General features: G+C 41.3%; 2 protein-coding genes across 7 annotated transcripts in view; one reads left to right on the forward strand and one right to left on the reverse strand.

Annotated features, from left to right (window-relative positions):
• The window catches only part of OSBPL9 (oxysterol binding protein like 9), a 62294-nt gene extending 61188 nt beyond the window's left edge, over positions 1 to 1106 (reverse strand). For all 3 annotated transcript variants that reach the window (XM_060276911.1, XM_035122700.2, XM_035122699.2), the window contains exon 1: positions 977 to 1106. In XM_060276911.1, the coding sequence (XP_060132894.1) occupies positions 977 to 1087 (111 nt within the window). In that variant the 5' untranslated portion in view covers positions 1088 to 1106. The remainder of the gene's footprint in view (positions 1 to 976) is intronic.
• On the forward strand, positions 959 to 17313 carry LOC118088720 (calreticulin). 4 transcript variants are annotated; one of them, XM_060276912.1, is made up of 12 exons: positions 959 to 1098; positions 1623 to 1676; positions 2942 to 3153; positions 3951 to 4067; positions 5494 to 5595; positions 6916 to 7119; positions 8241 to 8335; positions 9312 to 9521; positions 10866 to 10979; positions 12416 to 12559; positions 14430 to 14522; positions 17047 to 17313. In XM_060276912.1, the coding sequence occupies exons 4-12, from the start codon at positions 4004 to 4006 to the stop codon at positions 17179 to 17181; spliced, it is 1161 nt and encodes a 386-aa protein (XP_060132895.1). In that variant the 5' UTR covers positions 959 to 1098; positions 1623 to 1676; positions 2942 to 3153; positions 3951 to 4003; the 3' UTR covers positions 17182 to 17313. The 4 variants fall into 4 exon arrangements, with proteins under 4 accessions (XP_060132895.1, XP_060132896.1, XP_034978596.1 ...); XM_060276913.1 differs by lacking the exon at positions 1623 to 1676 and having other exon boundaries at positions 1018 to 1098; XM_035122705.2 differs by lacking the exons at positions 959 to 1098; positions 1623 to 1676; positions 2942 to 3153 and having other exon boundaries at positions 3492 to 4067.
• The last annotated feature ends 1786 nt before the right edge of the window (positions 17314 to 19099 follow it).

The following is a 19099-nucleotide window of genomic DNA, read 5'->3' on the forward strand; positions in this document are numbered from 1 at the left end:
AAGGTATGAGTGTAATTGGTTCCGGAAGTCCGTACTTAACATGAAGTGTACTTAACCTGAAGCGAACTTTCCCACTGAAAGTAATGGAAAGTGGATTAATCTGTTCCAGACAGGTCTGCGGAGTACTTAAACTGAAAATACTCAAACCGAGGCGTACTTATACCGAGGTATGACTGTAGTTCGACCTTGTGTCTGATTCTGCCAGACAACTCTCTACGCTTTTAATTAATCCCCTGTGCTGTGCAGATTTCAATTATCAAGATGTCTCTCCTGAAGGAGACACAGTAATGGGCAACAAGACCATAAGCAGAGCCTATGTTTTGTTTGTTTACTAACGTCAATGAAACTTGCTCTCAAGTTTGGGTGCACAGGATGGAGTCACCATCTGACAGAAAGGGGGAGAGAGTTACTGCTACTTCCCTTTTCTGGTCTATCCCTACTTCGAAAGAGAGGAATGGCTGGATTCCGCCTTCAAATGCGGCACAAAAGCAGCCTTAGCTGCCAACGTTTATCACGCGGAAGCTCTACCTCGCTTGCCAAAAGGAGTCAACCCCTCTTTCCTCAAGCAAGGAGAGTACAGCTTGCCCGCCCCTAGACCCAAAACAGGCTTGTGCTTTTGAGACCAACACCCGCCTCCCCCTTTCACAAAGTAAAGAACACTTAACACCACCAGGCCCTTCGCCTCCGCGCACCCCACAAAAACCCCTCTTCAGTCGCCCCAAGTTAAAACGCGGCCCGACCCCACGCCCCCCTCCACATAAATCTTCCAACGCTACCACCCTATTGGCTGGCGCCAAAAACTCTGCCATCCCTATTGGCTTCCTCGCGACCGCGACACTCCCTCTCTCAGAAACCCCTACCCCTGGCAAGCGGGCAGCCTGACTTTCCTCCGCTTCGCCCCCCTCCCTACCCACCCCCATCCCATCCCACTCCACAGCTCCGTCCTCCCGGTTTGTCCCCCGCCCTCGATACGCACCGTATAGTAGGAGAGCAGCCCCGCGTTGTAGTCGAGCACGAACCAGCGGTACTGCCAGCCTTTCATCACGTTGGTCCATTTACTCAGCGGGCCTTCCATGATGGACGCCATCTTGGGAGCCGGTAGGATGCCAGGCGGCCCCGCTGAAGCGAACGCCGGTCGCGCGGGCGGGGCTGAGGGAGAGGAGGAGGGAGAGAAAGAAAGAACGCGCGAGCGGGCGAGGCCTGACTGAGCCGGCGCGAGATAAAGAGGAGAGAGGCGGAGGCCGCGGCAAGGGGGGGGGGACTACACACAGAGACACATAAACACACACAGCCTACGCAGCTAACGAGAGGGAGGAGATAAGGAGTGAGGGGGCGTGACTTGTGTACTGAGGGACGCAAGGTGGAGGGGGGCCAAAAAATAATAATCGTTAGGGGGCGCACGAAGGTTTTTGGAAAAGTCTTGGGGAAGTACGTATAGCGAAGCATTTAAGGCTGCTGCCAGTATAGGCTTAAAAGTGCCGAAAGCTGCATTTCTGTTTGCACGTACGTGACCTGGAAGAAAGCCTCGTTGAAACTCCTTTCGAGTGCATTCCGAGTTACATAACTTCATTTGGGTGTCACTCCGAATAGAGACGGTGCTTATTATCCTGTTCCCATTACAGATGTGGAATTCACTCAGCACTGACGAGTTTTCTCGGAACCCTGGAGCTGTAAAGGTATTTTGCAGACATTCTAGCTCTGATTGGATTGTCCTAATCTGCTAGGCTTTTCGTCAGTGGAGGATAGGGCAGTAGGGTAAGCCAGGCGCTGCCCTGCCAACCTCAATCTGCCCTCTGCCAGCCTCCCAGCTGCCTGCTTTCCTATACAGCCAGTCCAACTGGTGGCTCTGGCCGTCTGCTCCTTAGTACTCTCAGTTGTTCCCTTGTAGAATTCAGCAGAGAGGAGGATGGAGACAAGCCTAGAAGAGTGCAAAGTTGAATTGGGGTATGTTCTTTACCATGAAGCAAAATGTGCATTTCAGCAATTTTGCAATCATGTTCACTAAACAGGAAACTAATGGTCAGAGTTATTCTTGGCATGTGGCAATATGCTTCAGTACTACTGTTGATAGTTTCAAAGACCTTAAGGAATGCACATGATTTCTCAGACCTTTTGTTCAGTATTCCTGGGACTGCAGAGCTGGAATGGGGGAAAATCCCTATAAAAACTTTCTACTAACACCACTCCTCCACAGCATGATCATATCCATATTTATATTAGAGGCCAAAACAACAAAGTTTTGTGGCAAATTTTATTATGGCATACACTTCCATGCATTACGTGTCGTCAGAATACTTGAGAATATAAGCCATTTGTTCCTGTTTAACTTTAGGATTACAATCCTGTGCACACTCAGTGACTGTTAATTCATCTCTGAGAAAGTTTGCAAAGGTTCAGAATACATCTTTCCCCAGTGTCAGAATAAAACATATTATTTGGAAGCTATTTTGGAAATTGGTGACAATTAGTGCACACTAATTGGGAACTTATGGTGAAGGGCTGCTTATAAATCAAATTAATAATAATCAACATAATTTTTATGTGAAATGATTAATCAGCTCCTAAGCATGTTCAATGGAATTAGGTTTTTAAATATAAATTAAGGCTATAATCCTAAACAAAATCCCTCTGAACTCATGTGACTTACCTCAGAGTAAACATGCGTGAGATTGGTCTGAACATTTAGCATGACTGGAATTACTCTGGATTTATACAAATTAGAGAAATGCAGTGAACAGTCACCAAATATAACAGGACTAGGAAACCTGAGCCCCAGCCAGTATGACCAATGAGCAGCGATGAAGGAAGTGGTAATTCAGAAAAACCTGGAGGTCCTCTGGTTAGCCACCTGTGCTTGGTTGCAATCTTGTTTAGAAATTATATGGTAGAGGGGTGAGTCTGCACAGTGATATAAAGTTTGTGTCTGCTCTAATTCTTTTAGTTCAGAGATGACTAACCTGTGGCCCTGCACACATTGCTGGACTCCACCTACCCATCAGCCTTTATCAGCATGACCAGTAGTTGCAGATGATAGAAGTTACAGATCAGCAGTACCTGAAGGAACATAGTCTAGCTACTCCTGCTTAAAGTTGCAATCCTAGCTATGTCTACACAGAATTAAGTCCCCCTGAATTAAATATGGTTTACTGCCAGGTAAGTGGAATTAGGACTGCGGCCATTGTTTCTAATCAACTTCCTGCTCTTGTAGATTATTCATGCAAGGCTTTGCAGCTTTACTCCTTTTTATGTGAGTGGGATATACACACACTGATAACTACTGTAGCTGGATATGTGGAATAGAGACAGCAACAACGACAATGTAGTCAAATTCTTACAGCTCATTACCAGCTTTTCTTTTCTTTTCTAGAATGCTGCAAACCACTTAGTTTGTTTTCAAAAGGGAATCTAGTGTGGGAATGGTAACATTTCAGTTGGGATTGAGGCTATTTTGACTGAGATGAATTTACTTACAAAAACAAGGTGAGCTATTATGTACTGAATTCTAAAACGTTCTGCTTGCTACGTTCTCAAATATATTTCAAATGGCAGAATGCTAACAATACTTTCAAAGAGTATAGTAGGAAGGCAATACACTTGCTGGGTGTGAATTGATCTGAATTAGATCCAGACACCTGTGTCTTCAGAATCCATTTCCTTTGAGACATTCCAGGGAGTTTCCATGCTAGCGCAATTGCGTGGTCCCTTCTGATTGGTCCTTGTAGCTCAATTAGTCATGGATTCTAACCAGTGGAAAAGACCTTTCTGTTCAGCATGATTATCAGTGTGATGACTGTTGTGGTTGTATATTAGGAGAAGTGGGACAATATTTCAGAGGGGGTGTTACTGTAGTCCTCTTAGTGCAATTTAAAGAAGCCTCCTACCACTTTCAGAACGCTAAGTTCCTATGATACCAGTAATGCAGCTGATTTACTTAGGGGCCTTCTTGATAGGACTGGTATTTGGAGAACAAACTGACAATGACAATGATGATAGCCCTTCTACTATGTTAGAGATGCCACAGCATACAATAATAAAGGAGTATTTTAGAGAAGAGTTTGATGATGAAGGTAAGTGATAATTTGCTGTTTCTCTGTTCTGGAAGGAAAGTGTTGACTTCTAAATCTTCTTTCATTTATGTAGCCTTACTGGCCACATAGACAGTAAAGGTTTTTACTGTCTGTTCTGAAACATTCAGAAGCAACTGATGTCCTGATATAGTATAGTGTGTTTCCCTGCATAAGAGACTGCACAGCTTTAAAATTTGTGCTATGTATCCTAATTTCAATATTTTTCAATCTATCTTCTTAACAACTCCTAAGCAGACTGCAATTTTATTTATAGTGCTGCTCTAGATGGAGCTAAAGGCAAATACTAGGTTTCTGGGTTTGGTTAATAGTTTGATTCTGGTTAATCAGTCTTGAAGGTTTTTAGTGCTGTTTCCTAGGAAGAGAGAGTATATTACATTTCCTCATCTACCTCCCATACAATTTCCTCCCTTCTTCCAATTTCTTATTTCTATCCCATGGGAAGATCAGTACAGGTGTTATTATTATGTATTATTGTGCCTGTTTGTACCTTTTCTTCAGAAGACATACTAAATGACACCAGTCTTCTACTGAAAGTCCATTACAAAATGGCTTGAAAATTAATTGAATCCGGTTTATATTACATTTGTTTGAATTTTGAGCCCTATGTTCAGTGTTATAAACAAGACATAAACCAGGCAAATCACAAACATGATTCAACATGTAGCAAGTAGTCTCTTGGGATCATTGAGCAGTTTTCTCTAGCTCCAGATGGAGCTAAATATAGGCTTTTGTGATATTCAGCCAAGCATTCTTGAGTAAAATACTTTTTGTAGGGTTTTAACCAAATGTAATTCAAGATATATCAAGAATGCCTTTTTAGGTTTGCTGCCAGGTTTTATGCCTATGATGAAGGTTGCATCACTTGGATGATCTTTAAGAAAGACTTAGGTGCTTTAGTATGAGTGCTCTAGTATGATTCTTTGTCAGTGGCCACATTCAAATATCACTCTAAACCACAGTTTAGTATGATGAGACTGAGCAATGGTTTGCCTCTGATACATATGCTCTTTCTTTCCCTTTTCTTCCTCTGGCACAGTAGCACAAGGAAAGGTTCAGAATCTGTTTGCTTCTGCTTTTGCTTAACCACAGCTTGTTGTGTTATGCAGATTGAAAAAATGTGGTTAATGTTTAGATTTGTTGGTTTAAAACAACTCGCCTTCCAACTATGAAGTTATTTTGTTGTTGGTTTAAACAAACCATAGTTAACATTGACCACAGTTCAGGGTGTGGATTAAATATCTGGAAAATTACTGCTTGTTATAAGGCTGTTAAGTCCGTGTGGTGTAGCCATGAGTTAATTTGCATAGTATGTCCTAAAATATTCATTCTATTTCACATAATGTGAAATAATTGTTGCATGTTATTGTTTTGCTATACCTTATTGCTACTACTTTCACTTTTTCAGATGAATGGGAGAAACGGTGGGTTCAATCTAAACATAGATCTGATTATGGTAAATTTCGTGTCGCATCAGGAAGGTTTTATGGAGATAGAGAAAAAGATAAAGGTAAAATAATGCATTCTTCCATCCCCCAGGTTGTGAAAAATGAGATTTGTGACTGAATGCATGCCCTCATTCACTTTTATTCCATTATTGACACAATATTGTCTGGTATCAAAACATCTACATAACTGTCATTATGATTCCTAGTGGTGGGCTAGAGAGCAGGGCTTCTGCGTCTGAGCAAATTTGTATGGGTGCAGCTAGATCCTACAAGTAATGAGAGCCCATACATTTACCTCTTTAAAAGTCAAACCAGCACTTTAAATTGAGCCCATAAACAGTCAATCAATGTAATTGGTGTAGAATGAATAATATGATCCAATATGCCCAGATCACATGAGATCCTGGTGGCTGCATTCTATACCAGTTGGATTTTCTGAGCCACATGTAAAGGAAGATCTATAGAGAGAACATTACAATGACCTAGTCCGGATGTAACCTGTGAGTGTTACTTTTCCCATAAGATAGGGTCAAGCTAAAATGACAAAAGGCACTCCTAGCCACCTGTGCTAGTAAAGATGATAAATTGGATCCCTGTAGATTTAAGGCAGGAGTGGGGAACTGGACCTGACCAGTAGGAGGCTACCCACCAGTTGTTTCCCTGACATTGTTAAAAAAAGAAGCTGATCAGTAGTTAGGGCAACCACTTTTGAAGAAGCTCTTTCAGTGACTATCAGCTGATTGGAGCTGGGAGCATGCCTTCAAAGAGACTGTTAATTGATGGTTATAGGGAGTCCCTTCAAAGTCTCAGCAGAGGGAAAATGCTCCTAAAAACAGCATTTCCCCCTCTACCTAGAAAGTGACATGGGTTTAAAGCACTTCTTCCAGTACTCTGAATTCAGACTGCTTCCTCTGGGGGGATGGGAAGCATGCTTTGCAGCGAATCCCAGCTGATTGTTGGGACTGACTGCATTTTGAAGCTCCAATGATCAGCTGATTGTCAGCTGCACTGGGCTTTCTGTTCAAGCACCAACAATCAATCAGTGGTCATAGGTGCTTGAACTTTTGTTTGCCTTTTTCCAGACATCTCTATTTTCTCTTTGTCTATTTCCCAATCAATGTACAGGCTCTGTAAATTGTTTCTTGACTCATATTTATGCATGTTTCCAACTTCCCAGAGTAATCAACAGTGGTATTTTGTATATTGGTGGTTTCTGCTCTTGTTAACAGTAAAACTGGCAAGAGGTTATTTAATAATCATACCCTACATAATGCCAGACAGTCTTTGCGGTTATATTATTATAACCAGAGTAAGGACAGGATTTTGTGAAAGTACAATAAGTCATTTAAATCATAGTTCTAGATCCTTGATTTATTTTACAGGTCTGAAGGCAACTGAAGACACTAAGTATTATGCAGTGTCAGCAAGGTTTCCACCCTTCAACAATGAAGGTCAGACGTTAGTGCTTCAGTATACAGTAAAATATGACCAACATGTCGATTGTGGTGGTGCCTATGTTAAACTTTATTCTGCAGACCTGGTTCAAGAGGTTATGAATGAAGATTCTGAATATTATATTATGTTTGGTAAGTTCTCAACATGTCTTATTAGTCAGTAGTCAAAGCATATCCACTTTTACAGTGCAAGCCAAGAGAGAATTGGGCTTAGCGCTATGAGGAAATTTCTGTTTTCATATTTTTTGAATCTGCATCACTATATATCAGTGAGAATCAGTGGCTGCACACAATGTTTTGTCATGACTTACGGTTTAGTCAACTATCTGGTGCACAAAGCTCAAGAGCACCTACCTTACTCCTCCGATAGTCAAGTGAGGAAACATACAACAGAGCAGCTGGCTTATCATTACACTTGAATCAGCTCTTGTGGTTTGCTTTTCTCCAGAAAAATCAAAATCTGAAGCCAATTTCTTGACTTCCCAAACATTGTTTATTTGGAGAAACGAACCACACGAATTGGTTTGGGGATAATGTTAAGCTCAATGGTTTGTTTCCCCACTCAGCTAAGGAAGAAGCAGAATGGGAGCACATGGGATGCATGCATCAGCATGCAGCTTGTGCACTAGTTAGCTTACTAAACCGTAATTAATGGCTCAGTATTATGGGCAAACACAGCCTGGTTTTGCTTCCTTATGTTTTGCAAAGTATATTCAATGAGCTGACAACAAGGTTGCTGGATCAGGGTGAAGTCTTCCAGGGAGCTTACAAGCAGGGCATGAAGTCAACAGCTCACCTCCGCTGCCCCATTGTATGGTGCCAACATTTGATACTGTCTTGAATTTAGCAATACAGATACACAGCAATAGACCATGAACATAAATCTGAACTTTCTAAAAGCTACTGAAAGTAGTAGCTATCAACCCTTTTGACATCTTTTTTTTTAACTTACTGGCAATCAATGTGTCTTAACACTTTGCTTACTTACAATTTTTGAAAACCGCTTTCATTTCCCATGTATGTTGTCTTGAGAGTTAGAAGTAGTGGGATTAAAATGGTTTTAAAATATTAAAATGTTGGTTGCAAGGGACAGGAAGGAAGGAAGTCATCTTCCATGTTTGAAGAAGAAGAAAGTACTATTAACAGCAATTTCTAAATCAGTGTTCAAACTATCATTAACTGACTTATATTTGTGCAGGTGGAATTCTGATCCAAGTCAATTGGGTTTTTAGAGCACTGTTGTTTTCTCCTAGGTCCAGATATATGTGGAGAAGACAAAAAGATAGTGCAGGTTATCTTCAACTATAAAGATGATTATTACTTGATCAAAAAAAACATCACATGTGAGGTATGATCAGTATTTTTTTGGTATCTGAGAAACATTGTTGATTTCTAATCTTTGCTGCTAGTTTTCCTCTACTAATTGTATTTTTTTGGGGGGGGGGGTATCTTTCTGTCTTGCTGAAATTCTTCTTTCCACACACAAGCAACAGTGAAAAGCCCATAGTTGAAGTCTGGGTCAAGTAGTGTTTTTGAAACTAATAGTAATGTATATTACAATTATGTTAGAGAGTAAGGGATAGTTTAACTATGGTTTAATGTTAATGAAAAGTGCTAGTGTATGCTGCTCAAAAAGTCCTCAATTCATTCACTGCAACTCATTCACCACTGCTCCTGACCACACTGCACCAGGACCAACAAGCTACAAGCATTGGCATGTTATTTCATCTGAATCAAGATTGTAGTTTGTTTGGAGAGAACGTGAGCAGTAGGTTTCTTTCAGGGAAATCGACTACACGTCTGGATTTCACATTCCATTTCTTTTGTTGATACGTATTTTTACCAGGGCCATGCAAACATGCTGGCTCCTGAAGTGGAGCTTTGTTCTGCTTTGCTCTTCCATGGACTTTCTTGCTGAGTGTGGTGCAGCACTAAGCCAAAGTTTTGCTTGATATGTCATCTGAACCCAGGATCATGGTTAAGCTCTTCTAAACCACAAGCTGTAGCCAAGAACAAACTTTGGCTGATGGGCACCAATCATTATGGTTGCCATTCTTGCATCCTAGGCATCATTTACTTTTAACACACAACCCAAGAAGCAAGGGGAATAGCTCTCACCACCCAATAATAAGTACCATGGCATGTCCTTAATTTTCTGGCCTCCAAACTCTTCAAGCAGTCATTGAGTAGATAATCAGTATGCCATTTCCCCCCATTTTGTTTATATTCTGTTGCAACATTTAACAGGAAAAACCAGCAGTCAGTTTGAAATATGAGAAAAGAACTCTCTACTTGTGTAATAATCTTTATTTTTATTTTTCAAGACTGATGACTTTACCCATCTCTACACTTTGATACTACGTCCAGATTTAACATATGAAGTGAAAGTTGATAATTATGTTGCTGAGGCTGGCCATCTAGAAGATGACTGGGACTTCCTCCCTCCAAGGAAGATAGTTGATCATGATATGGCAAAACCTGACTACTGGGATGAAAGAGAGATTGTTGAAGATCCCATGGACAAGAAACCAGATGTAAAGTTTCAGTATCATGGTTTCTCTTTCTATATAGATATATATGTACAGTATATTAAAACTGTCTACTCCAGTTGCATTCTGTTCACTGACCATCTCTTCTTGTCTCAGTTTAAGTCAGTGGGTGTTGCAGCTGTGCTTATAATTCTATGATTTGCTCCAACAACAGTCTGAGATCCATCATTCCCTTTTTATTATAATTGTCTTAAACAATGCTTACTTCAGTCAATTTCACAATGGTAGCTAATTATTACTTCCCTTTAACAAATGGAGGAGCTGAGGCAATATATGATCATTTACCTGCCTGGGGCTCAGTTGGGTTAAACTCTAAAATCAATTCTGCATCTGAATGACATTTGTCTTCGCCTTTACATACAAATGTCTGCACCCAAGCAAACATTTATACATTCTTTATACACAAAGCAGCATATGTCACTTTTGCTAGGGCTTCTTACTTCACCTGACCAGATGAAGGCATAGAAGGCAAATACCCAAGTCTTATACTGTAGATAGTTCCCCTTTCTGGGCTTAAAGCCCAGCACCCCAAGCCCACAGATAAGGATAACATCAAAACAAGCCAATTACCTTATATCAAAGAAGTGAATATAAACATACATGAGCTCATTGTTACATCAACTACCAATTAATTGTGGGGTTATATTAACTATCAAGATGGTATTTACAGTGCTTCCAGAACAGTTCACCTTTGGTTCAACACAAAGTTCAATACAGTATATGTGCATCACGGGATTAATAGAAACAAATTTCCATGCTTGGTAGTAGTTCCAGTGAATTTTGTTGAATGCCACAGAACCTAAAAGCTTGTTAAGTGTGATAACATATGAATTGCTAGATGATAACAGAAAACAATATAATAACCAATTCTTATTTTTATTGATTTACAGTGGTGCCTCGCTTAACGAAGGCCCTGCTTAACAAAATTTCCACTTAACGAAAGGTTTTTTTAGCGGAGGTTGCCTCGCTAGACGAATTCGTTTTACGAAAAATTCATCTAGCGAATCACGGTTTCCCATAGGAATGCATTGAAATTCAATTAATGCGTTCCTATGGGCAAAAAAAAATCAATGCATTCCTATGGGATTCGCTAGACAAATTTTTCATTATAAGAAAAGACCCGTGGTACTAATTAAATTCGTCAAGCGAGGCACCACTGTATTTACATTTATATTTTTCTACTCTTCCAACACAGAACTCATCTTACTAATCAGTTAATGTGATATTAAATGAGCAAGCATTTTAATAAACTATCAGGATTATCTTGCTGCTAAAATGCGTGTTTGAGACAACAATCTTTATTGATCATCTGAATGTTTACTGTTGTAGGATTGGGATCAGCCAGAAAGAATTCCTGACCCAAATGTCACAAAGCCAGATGACTGGGATGAAGAAATGGATGGAGAGTGGGCACCCCCATCGGTTCCAAACCCAGAGTACAGAGTAAGCTTGGTATAGGTCTGCATAATAATAAATGCAGAGACTTACCAGTAGATGGTAAACATTAGGGGTCGTATACTCGGAGTAGACCCATTTAAACGGATAGACTTAAGTTAGTCAAGTTCATTGAATTCAGTAAGTCTCTGTGCATGACTTAGTCCAGGATTGTCTACCTGGTGCCTTGAGCATTTTTGGTTTTTGCCCACCCCCACCCCCCTTTACCCATGGAGGAACTTTTCTAAAGGGTGGGGTTTCTCAGTGATATTCTGAGATAGATGTATTTGGAGGGGGTGAGGAGAGTCACACATAGGGCATTTGTGTGAGGTTGTCTAGGGGTGAGGGAGCAGCAGTGACTGCACTCTCTAATCTTGTCTTATGCCATACCCCCATAGCAGCCATTTTGTAACGGGCTCCCACATCACTTCCTCAGAATTCAAAGTGTGCCCTCTGGTCCAAAAAGGTATCATGCTTAAACCTGAGGCATTTTATCTTACTACCTACTCTTCGGTTCACAATCGTCCTGAATCTACCTTCATCTGGCTTTGCTTGTATTTCTCAAGCCCCCCGCCTATCCTTAAATGCCATCTCTTGAACCAGTATCTCCCTTAAAGCAGCTACATCCCATCACTTACTAAGTCCTCAAATAGGTACTGCTTTCTCTGTTTTTCTTGCTGCTCTCTTTTTGACCCACTGATTTGGATTCCTCCTCTTTTTCTTTTTTTTTATTTACCACTTCCAAGTAGTTGCTGTCTCCAGTCTGCTTTTCCTACTCTCTACTGATTGTTGAAATCATTGTCTATGCTTTTCTCCCATTACCACGATTGTCACATAGTATTTTAAGTCCTTGCAGAACTTTCTCCCACCTTATATTATCAGTTTCAAACCTTTAGTGTTGCAGCTTTACACTTCTCAAATCCCTGATTGTGTCTCCACCTTCACTGCTCTTTCCATCACTTCTTGCTTTCTCCATTCTATTCACACCTCATCAGCTCCTTCCCCCTTCCTCTTTCCATTCCTGTCCCCCCCCCAGCCTTATATTATCTTCAAGTTAAGATGGTGAGGAACTTATAGCTCTCCAGATGTTGCTAGACTCCAACTCCCATAAGTCCCAGCCAACGTAGTAATGAAGGGATGTTGAGAGGTGAGAAACCAACAACATATGGACACTACTTCCCCAACCTGGTGAAATCATTGTTAAAGTACAAGTCAATGGTATATAATTTGTTTTCTCTATTGTAAAATAAATATTCTCTTAGCATTATCACTACAAAAGGCCCACTCTCAAAACTATAATGTGTCAGTAGATATTTAGCAAATGATGATGATAGTACATTCCATATTATTATTTTTGTTTCACTAGACTTAGCCAAGATTTATTTTGACTAAATTGGGTTTGGGGGAGAAAACACTTCAAACTTGTCTCAATTGTTCTTTTTTAGGGAATTTGGAAGCCTCGTATAATCAAAAATCCTAATTATAATGGCATATGGGTTCAGCCATTAGTTGATAATCCAGAATACACACCTGATCCTAATCTTTACAAGTATTTCAACATCAGTGTCATTGGTTTAGAAATTTTACAGGTATGTATTTTATACAATTTGCAGAACTAATTCCTTAACTGGAAAGATAATTCTTATGACAGAGTCTAGTTGTATTCTGTACCATTATGAGGGAAAAGCTGTCCAATTTTCTAATTTGAATCATTCACTCATCTAGGAGAAAAATTGCATTAGCAGCCCATTCATTTTGAAAATATGATATATTGTGTTTCCCACTTGCAGCATTTGCAATTAATTCAAATGGCTGCATGGTCATCTATAGAATCTGCTTCAGTGGTGACCTTCATACCATGTACTCTGAAGTAGGGTTATTGTGGAGTAGATAATTTGAAGAGAATGGCCTCTGAGATTAGAAGATTATGATATAGCTGGATTGTTGTTGTTTGTTGTTGTTGTTTAGTCGTTTAGTCGTGTCCGACTCTTCGTGACCCCATGGACGCCAGGCACTCCTGTCTTCCACTGCCTCCCGCAGTTTGGTCAATCTCATGTTTGTAGCTTCGAGAACACTGTCCAACCATTTCATCCTCTGTCGTCCCCTTCTCCTAGTGCCCTCAATCTTTCCCAACATCAGGGTCTTTTCCAGGGAGTCTTCTCTTCTCATGAGGTGGCCAAAGTATTGGAGCCTCAGCTTCACGATCTGTCCTTCCAGTGAGCACTTAGGGCTGATTTCCTTCAGAATGGATAGGTTTGATCTTCTTGCAGTCCATAGGACTCTCAAGAGTCTCCTCCAGCACCATAATTCAAAAGCATCAATTCTTCGGCGATCAGCCTTCTTTATGGTCCAGCTCTCACTTCCATACATCACTACTGGGAAAACCATAGCTTTAACTATATGGACCTTTGTAGGCAAGGTGATGTCTCTGCTTTTTAAGATGCTGCCTAGGTTTGTCATTGCTTTTCTCCCAAGAAGCAGGCGTCTTTTAATTTTGTGACTGCTGTCACCATCTGCAGTGATCAAGGAGCCCAAGAAAGTAAAACTTGCCTCTATTTCTTCCCCTTCTATTTGCCAGGAGGTGATGGAACCAGTGGCCATGATCTTGGTTTTTTTGATGTTGACCATATTAGAATAAATATAAACAAAATATAGATATGAAGCAACAGCTTTGGGACTGTATATATTTTGCTTCCATCACCAAATGTTGAATTTCTGATTGAAGGAATTGGTTAATATGTTATGCATGTGTGAGCTAGGAAGTTTTCCTCAAAACAAGAACAATGAAATATTATATACTGTATGCATGCTGCCATTTTCTATTGCTTGTTCATATTTTATATTATTTTAGTATGCAGCAGGAAATAAATTATTTTAAATAGATAGCCACTGAATACAGTCTTGAGAAGAAAATAATACAGCCTTCTGTATACACTTCTAGAAACCCTTTCTTGCAGCATTCTATTGTAGCTATAGGGCAGGATTCACATAACCAGCCCCGTCAGCAGAAGCCCTGCGCAAGGACTTCAACTTGTGCCATGGGGTTCCCCCCCTCCTCTCCTTGTCAGCCCCTTAAAATTGGATGGAAGGAAGCGAGGAAAAACCCCAGAACAGCATGTGGTGGGAGAAGAGAGGAACTTGCTCTGTCTGACATTGAATTCTACCCATAGGTTTTTTGGGGGGTTTGCATCACCTTTAATAATTGTATCCTATATTATACCCAATTTATATTGTGAGCTTTTTCTGATGAAGCCAGGCTGCACCATTCTTGATGGTGTTAAATTCAGGCAGCGGCCATAACTCCATTAACTAATAATAAGTGTCACTGAATTCAACAGGCCTTATTACTTAGGAGTACACATGGTTGCACTTCCATTATCATGTATGGCTCGCAAATCTAGCTAGATTGTGTTTACTTCAGTAACTCATTTTTCCCTTCTACCTTTTTAATTCCAACAGGGAAAGTCTGGCACAATCTTTGACAATTTTCTTATCACAAATGATGAACAATATGCTGAAGATGCTGGGAATGAAATGTGGGGTCCCACATTTGTAAGTAATGTAATCACCATACAAGAGTGGCTGCATTGAGATGGTGCTGAAGGGCTTCTGCTAGTGTACCTGCACAGCTCCAGGTGTCCAGGCATTTGTATAATTAGCATAAGAGCCTTGAATCCTGCAGCAGTCTCACCACTACATTCTGCACTACCTGGTTCTAGACCAGGACCAAGGACTTCCCCACATAGAGTATACTGCAGTTATCAAGTCTTGAGGTTACTTATGCATGGACTACAGTTATCACGATCCAGTTATGGTCATAGCTGGTATACCAGACAAAGTTGGTAAAAGGCATTCCCAGCACAGGTCACTTGGCCCCCTAACCACAGAGTTGTATACAGGGATACCAGTACCTGGTTATGATTGCCGTATGAAGCACCTGGGGCCCTACTGCATTGGCAGAAGAATCCTGTGAATTGATCCAGGCTGTTGGTTGCTGTCATCATTAGCTCACATGAGAATTCCTCTAGCAATACAGTAAGGCTCAGATGCTTCATAAGGTAAAACAGGACCAGGATAATATGAGGTATCTTAGCTGGTCTCAGGTACATCATCCTTGGGCCTGAAGGACTACAGAATAGTGGCTGAACGGGGGTAAGTTGTGAACTTACAACTTACATAGTGGCCTGAATGGGGGTAAGTATGCGCAAGCATAATTTGTGAGGGTACACACAGGGGCATCTTAGCCATAGAGGCTAGTGGCGCGGGGACCCATGGCGCCAAGTTCTGGAGGGCGCCGTGTAAGAGGCGGAGGCTGGACACTGTGTCTCCCAGCATAAGCTCACCACTCTCGTCCGCCTCCGCCATGCCGTGCGCGCCTGGAGCCGCCCTCCAGCAGCGCCGCCCTCGCCGGCTTCCACCATGCAGCGCCGAGGCTGGAGCCTCCTCCCTGTGGGAGGAGCCGCCCTCCAGCAGAGCCGCCCTCGTTGTGGGCGAACCGCACTCTGCTCCAGACTGCAGCCCCGCCACTGCCCGCTCCTCCTCTGCCGCCCCAGGGCAGTGCACCAGCCGAGCCAAGCCCCCAGCAGCAGCCCAGCCAACTCCGCTCAGCTGGGGCCTCCTCCTCCTCCTGCGCTTTTCAATCACTCCAGCTGGCAGCCGCCTGCTGGCGAGTTGGCTCCACAATCCCTTTCCAGTGATGGAGAGAGAGAGAGAGAGAAGGGGGCTGCTGGTCTTTTTTTTGTGTGACACCCTCCCTATTGCTGCCCTGTTTGCTTCTACTGCAGCAGAAAAGCGCTCGCCAAATGTTGATGGGGACGAGTAACAAATCTCCAGTTTGGGCAAGTGTCGCACGCAATTAAAGCGCCCCGGTTTTTTTGGGGTGGTGGTGATTGACTCCTCTCTCTCGTTGCAAAGCAGGGCAAGCAGTTGAGGTTGTTGGACTCTGCGTGCTCTCCCTCCCTCGGCTGGGTTGGGAAACTTGTATCAGGGAGGCAGTGTATGCAAGGGCGTCTTAGCCATAGAAGCTAGTGGCCTGGAGCTTCCGTCCCATGGGAGGAGCCTCCCTCCAGCTGCTGCCGGCCCGAAGGGAAACGTGGCGGTGGGGGGTGCTGGAAGGATCCGTGCACTACGGCACTGGATAAGCTTAAGATGGCCCAGGGTACACAATATTCCATTACTATTCAAGAAATATCCCAAGTTCCTTATAGCCTGAGCCTTACACATATCTGCTTGATACTATATCTTGTTAAGTTCAGTCAGTCTTGTTTGAGCAAGCTGTAATCCTGTGCACCCTTACCTAGGATTAAATCTTGTTGAACATAGTAGGATTTACTTAATAATAATAAGTAAACATGCATATAATTATTAGACTGCACATCCTGCAGAGTTTAGTTAACCATAACGAGCACTAACAGGAGTCATAAAATCAATACTATATCTACTGTACATAATACTTTTTATACATAGAAGTAGCCAGCAAAGAACTGTAGAAATGCATGCTTCCATTATTACAGTGTAAGAAACAAAACTGATGTAGTTCCAAACATATTAAGATCTGCTTGAAAAACACAACCTTTAGGTGTTAAAGGATTAAATTCTTTCGAAATTATGAAGAACTCACTGAAAACTAAGGAATAAATGGACAAATGTAGCAAAAAGTCCAGCAAGGTATATACAACACTAAAGAAAGTGACAAAAATAGCTGAGGGTGGGAAAATTTTCAGTGTTGCATCAGGTCTTATTAGGAGTTTTCATAGTGACTTTAGAAAATATCTTCAGAGTTAAGGCTTGAATCTACATTTTCAGTTTGAGGCCCTCTTTGCCAAGAAGGAAAGGGAGGCAGATTGCAAAAACAAATCTCTTACGGAAACTTATAGAAGTAGATGTCTGCATTTCATATTCAGGCTATGACATTTTTTTAAAAAAATTGACTCGAGGTAATGTATTCCTATAACCTTCATTTGGTCTTAACACATGGAATACTATTGAATAAATTATTTGCAGCTTATTTATATTAATATTTAACATAGTTTTTCATCTTGCCAACATGCTTTACAATTCTTGTTTGAATAAACAGGAGAGAGAATGGAAGAGAAGACAGGGACAAGATGTTGTGTATAAAAAAATTAATGAAAACGAGGAACCAAAAGGAAAAGAAGGCAAGAAAGAAAAAAGGAAGAAAAAAGATCGCAATGTTAAAGATGAGCTCTAATCAACCAAATTTTATTGCATAGTTACTGTAACTCCTGGTGGAATTTTTTTCGACTTCTAAATATTGTATTTATTTTCTAAATATCTGTTACTGAAACTGAAATGCAGTGGCAGTAAAAAGTCCTGACAACAATTGTTATGCTAATAAGTGTGGGTAATGGTGGTACAAGCACAATGGTTGGGTAATTCTGGAGGGGACATCAACACATACAGAGACACATAGATGGATGCAACTCATGCACTGCAGGGATGTAGAAAATAGCAAAGAACCACTGGCTTAGTCAGAGGTCATATTCCTTGATACCTAAACTAGGGATAGATTGAAACAAAATAAAAAAAATTCCTTCCAGTAGCACCTTAGAGACCAACTAAGTTTGTCAGTGGTATGAGCTTTCGTGTGCATACACACGAAAGTATCTTTAGATACTGAAGAAGTGTGCATGCACATGAAAGCTCATACCAATGACAAACTTAGTTGGTCTCCAAGGTGCTACTGGAAGGAATTTTTTTATTTTGTTTCGACTATGGCAGACCAACACGGCTACCCACCTGTAACCAGAGATAGATTGAAATGCCTATACTGTAACAGTTTTACATCATTTGCAGGTGGCAATTGTTTTACAGGGAGGAAATTCCCATTGTGGTTGTGGGTGGCTGCTTAGGTTTCTTTTAAAATGTTTTAAAATAACTTTTTAAAACTGTCACCAACTTTTTTAAGTTAAGCAAAATGGAAGCAAAGAAGGCCCATTCTCATGGTAAGTTGATCCTCTACTACCCACCCCAAGTTAGCTAATTGTATTGGGGTGCCCCTTCTCTTCCTTTGGTTACAGGTTTCCCGTGACATCGTTTTTTTCTCCCTCCCCCAAAATCAGGCATATTGTAAAACAAATGGAGACTAGATTTGCTGTAAACCAGGAATGTTGCACGGGCAGCTTTTTCCCGCTTTCTCATTCATCCATCTCCCCTGCCCTTCAATGGGTTCTGTAATTATAGTGCAGCATTACTTTGACGCAAAGGAGACAGTGATATCCAACAGTTGAAAAATAATTCTGGCTGAAACTCTGCCCCTTTAAATCTCTACATAACCTCTATTTTATACATGTTTTGGGTAGACACGCTTAAAACATGCAGGTCTGCACTGATCAGGTGTAAGTGGCACTTCACATGACCATTGTAGTAATTCAACCATATACCATTATACTATGGTAATTCAACTACAACTTACAGCTGAGAATTCATATGTGCACCTCTTACACACTATGAGGTTCCTGAACTATTGTGACTAATTCCATTATAAGTTCCCACCACAAATGCACATGGAAGCGTTATGTAGTCATATGGCACAACACTAAGAGGAGTGATGGTTGCCTGGATTTCCACCCAATATATTTCTAGTATGAAACTTTTCACTATCAATGTATAGCATACGTAGGCAGTGACCATGGACTGGGTAGGGTTCCTAGGTCACAGAAGCATGCCCATGTTGTTCATGCCTTCTGGCCATCCTCCTCGATACTATGGTACAGTTGTACTTAGCAAAACAGAAAGTTGGTTCAGAAGAGCTTCCTGCTCTCAGTTGCTTCACTGCTCTGAGAAACGTTACATTGCCTCCACCTGTTCTGGTTCTCCCCCTGTCCTTACCCTTTGCGAAGAAAGAGTGGACACTTAAGCATTGAAGTTTTTTAATACTTAAACCAAGGTAAGGCACTTAATGTGCTAAGTGCAGATTCATACCACAATAACTACATTGCACGGGGATTGCTATGCATAGGATTGCAGCTTGAATTAGTTAAAGGTGCCACATAGGCCTTAACGAGGGACCCCATAAATTTCCAGACCTATGGGAAGATATTCTACCCTCTCCCCACTTACTCACTTCTTTATCTTTTCCCCAGAATGTGGAATAGAGAGATACTAAG

The sequence above is a fragment of the Zootoca vivipara genome, chromosome 7 (assembly GCF_963506605.1).
Source record: "Zootoca vivipara chromosome 7, rZooViv1.1, whole genome shotgun sequence".
Lineage (NCBI taxonomy): Eukaryota > Metazoa > Chordata > Lepidosauria > Squamata > Lacertidae > Zootoca > Zootoca vivipara.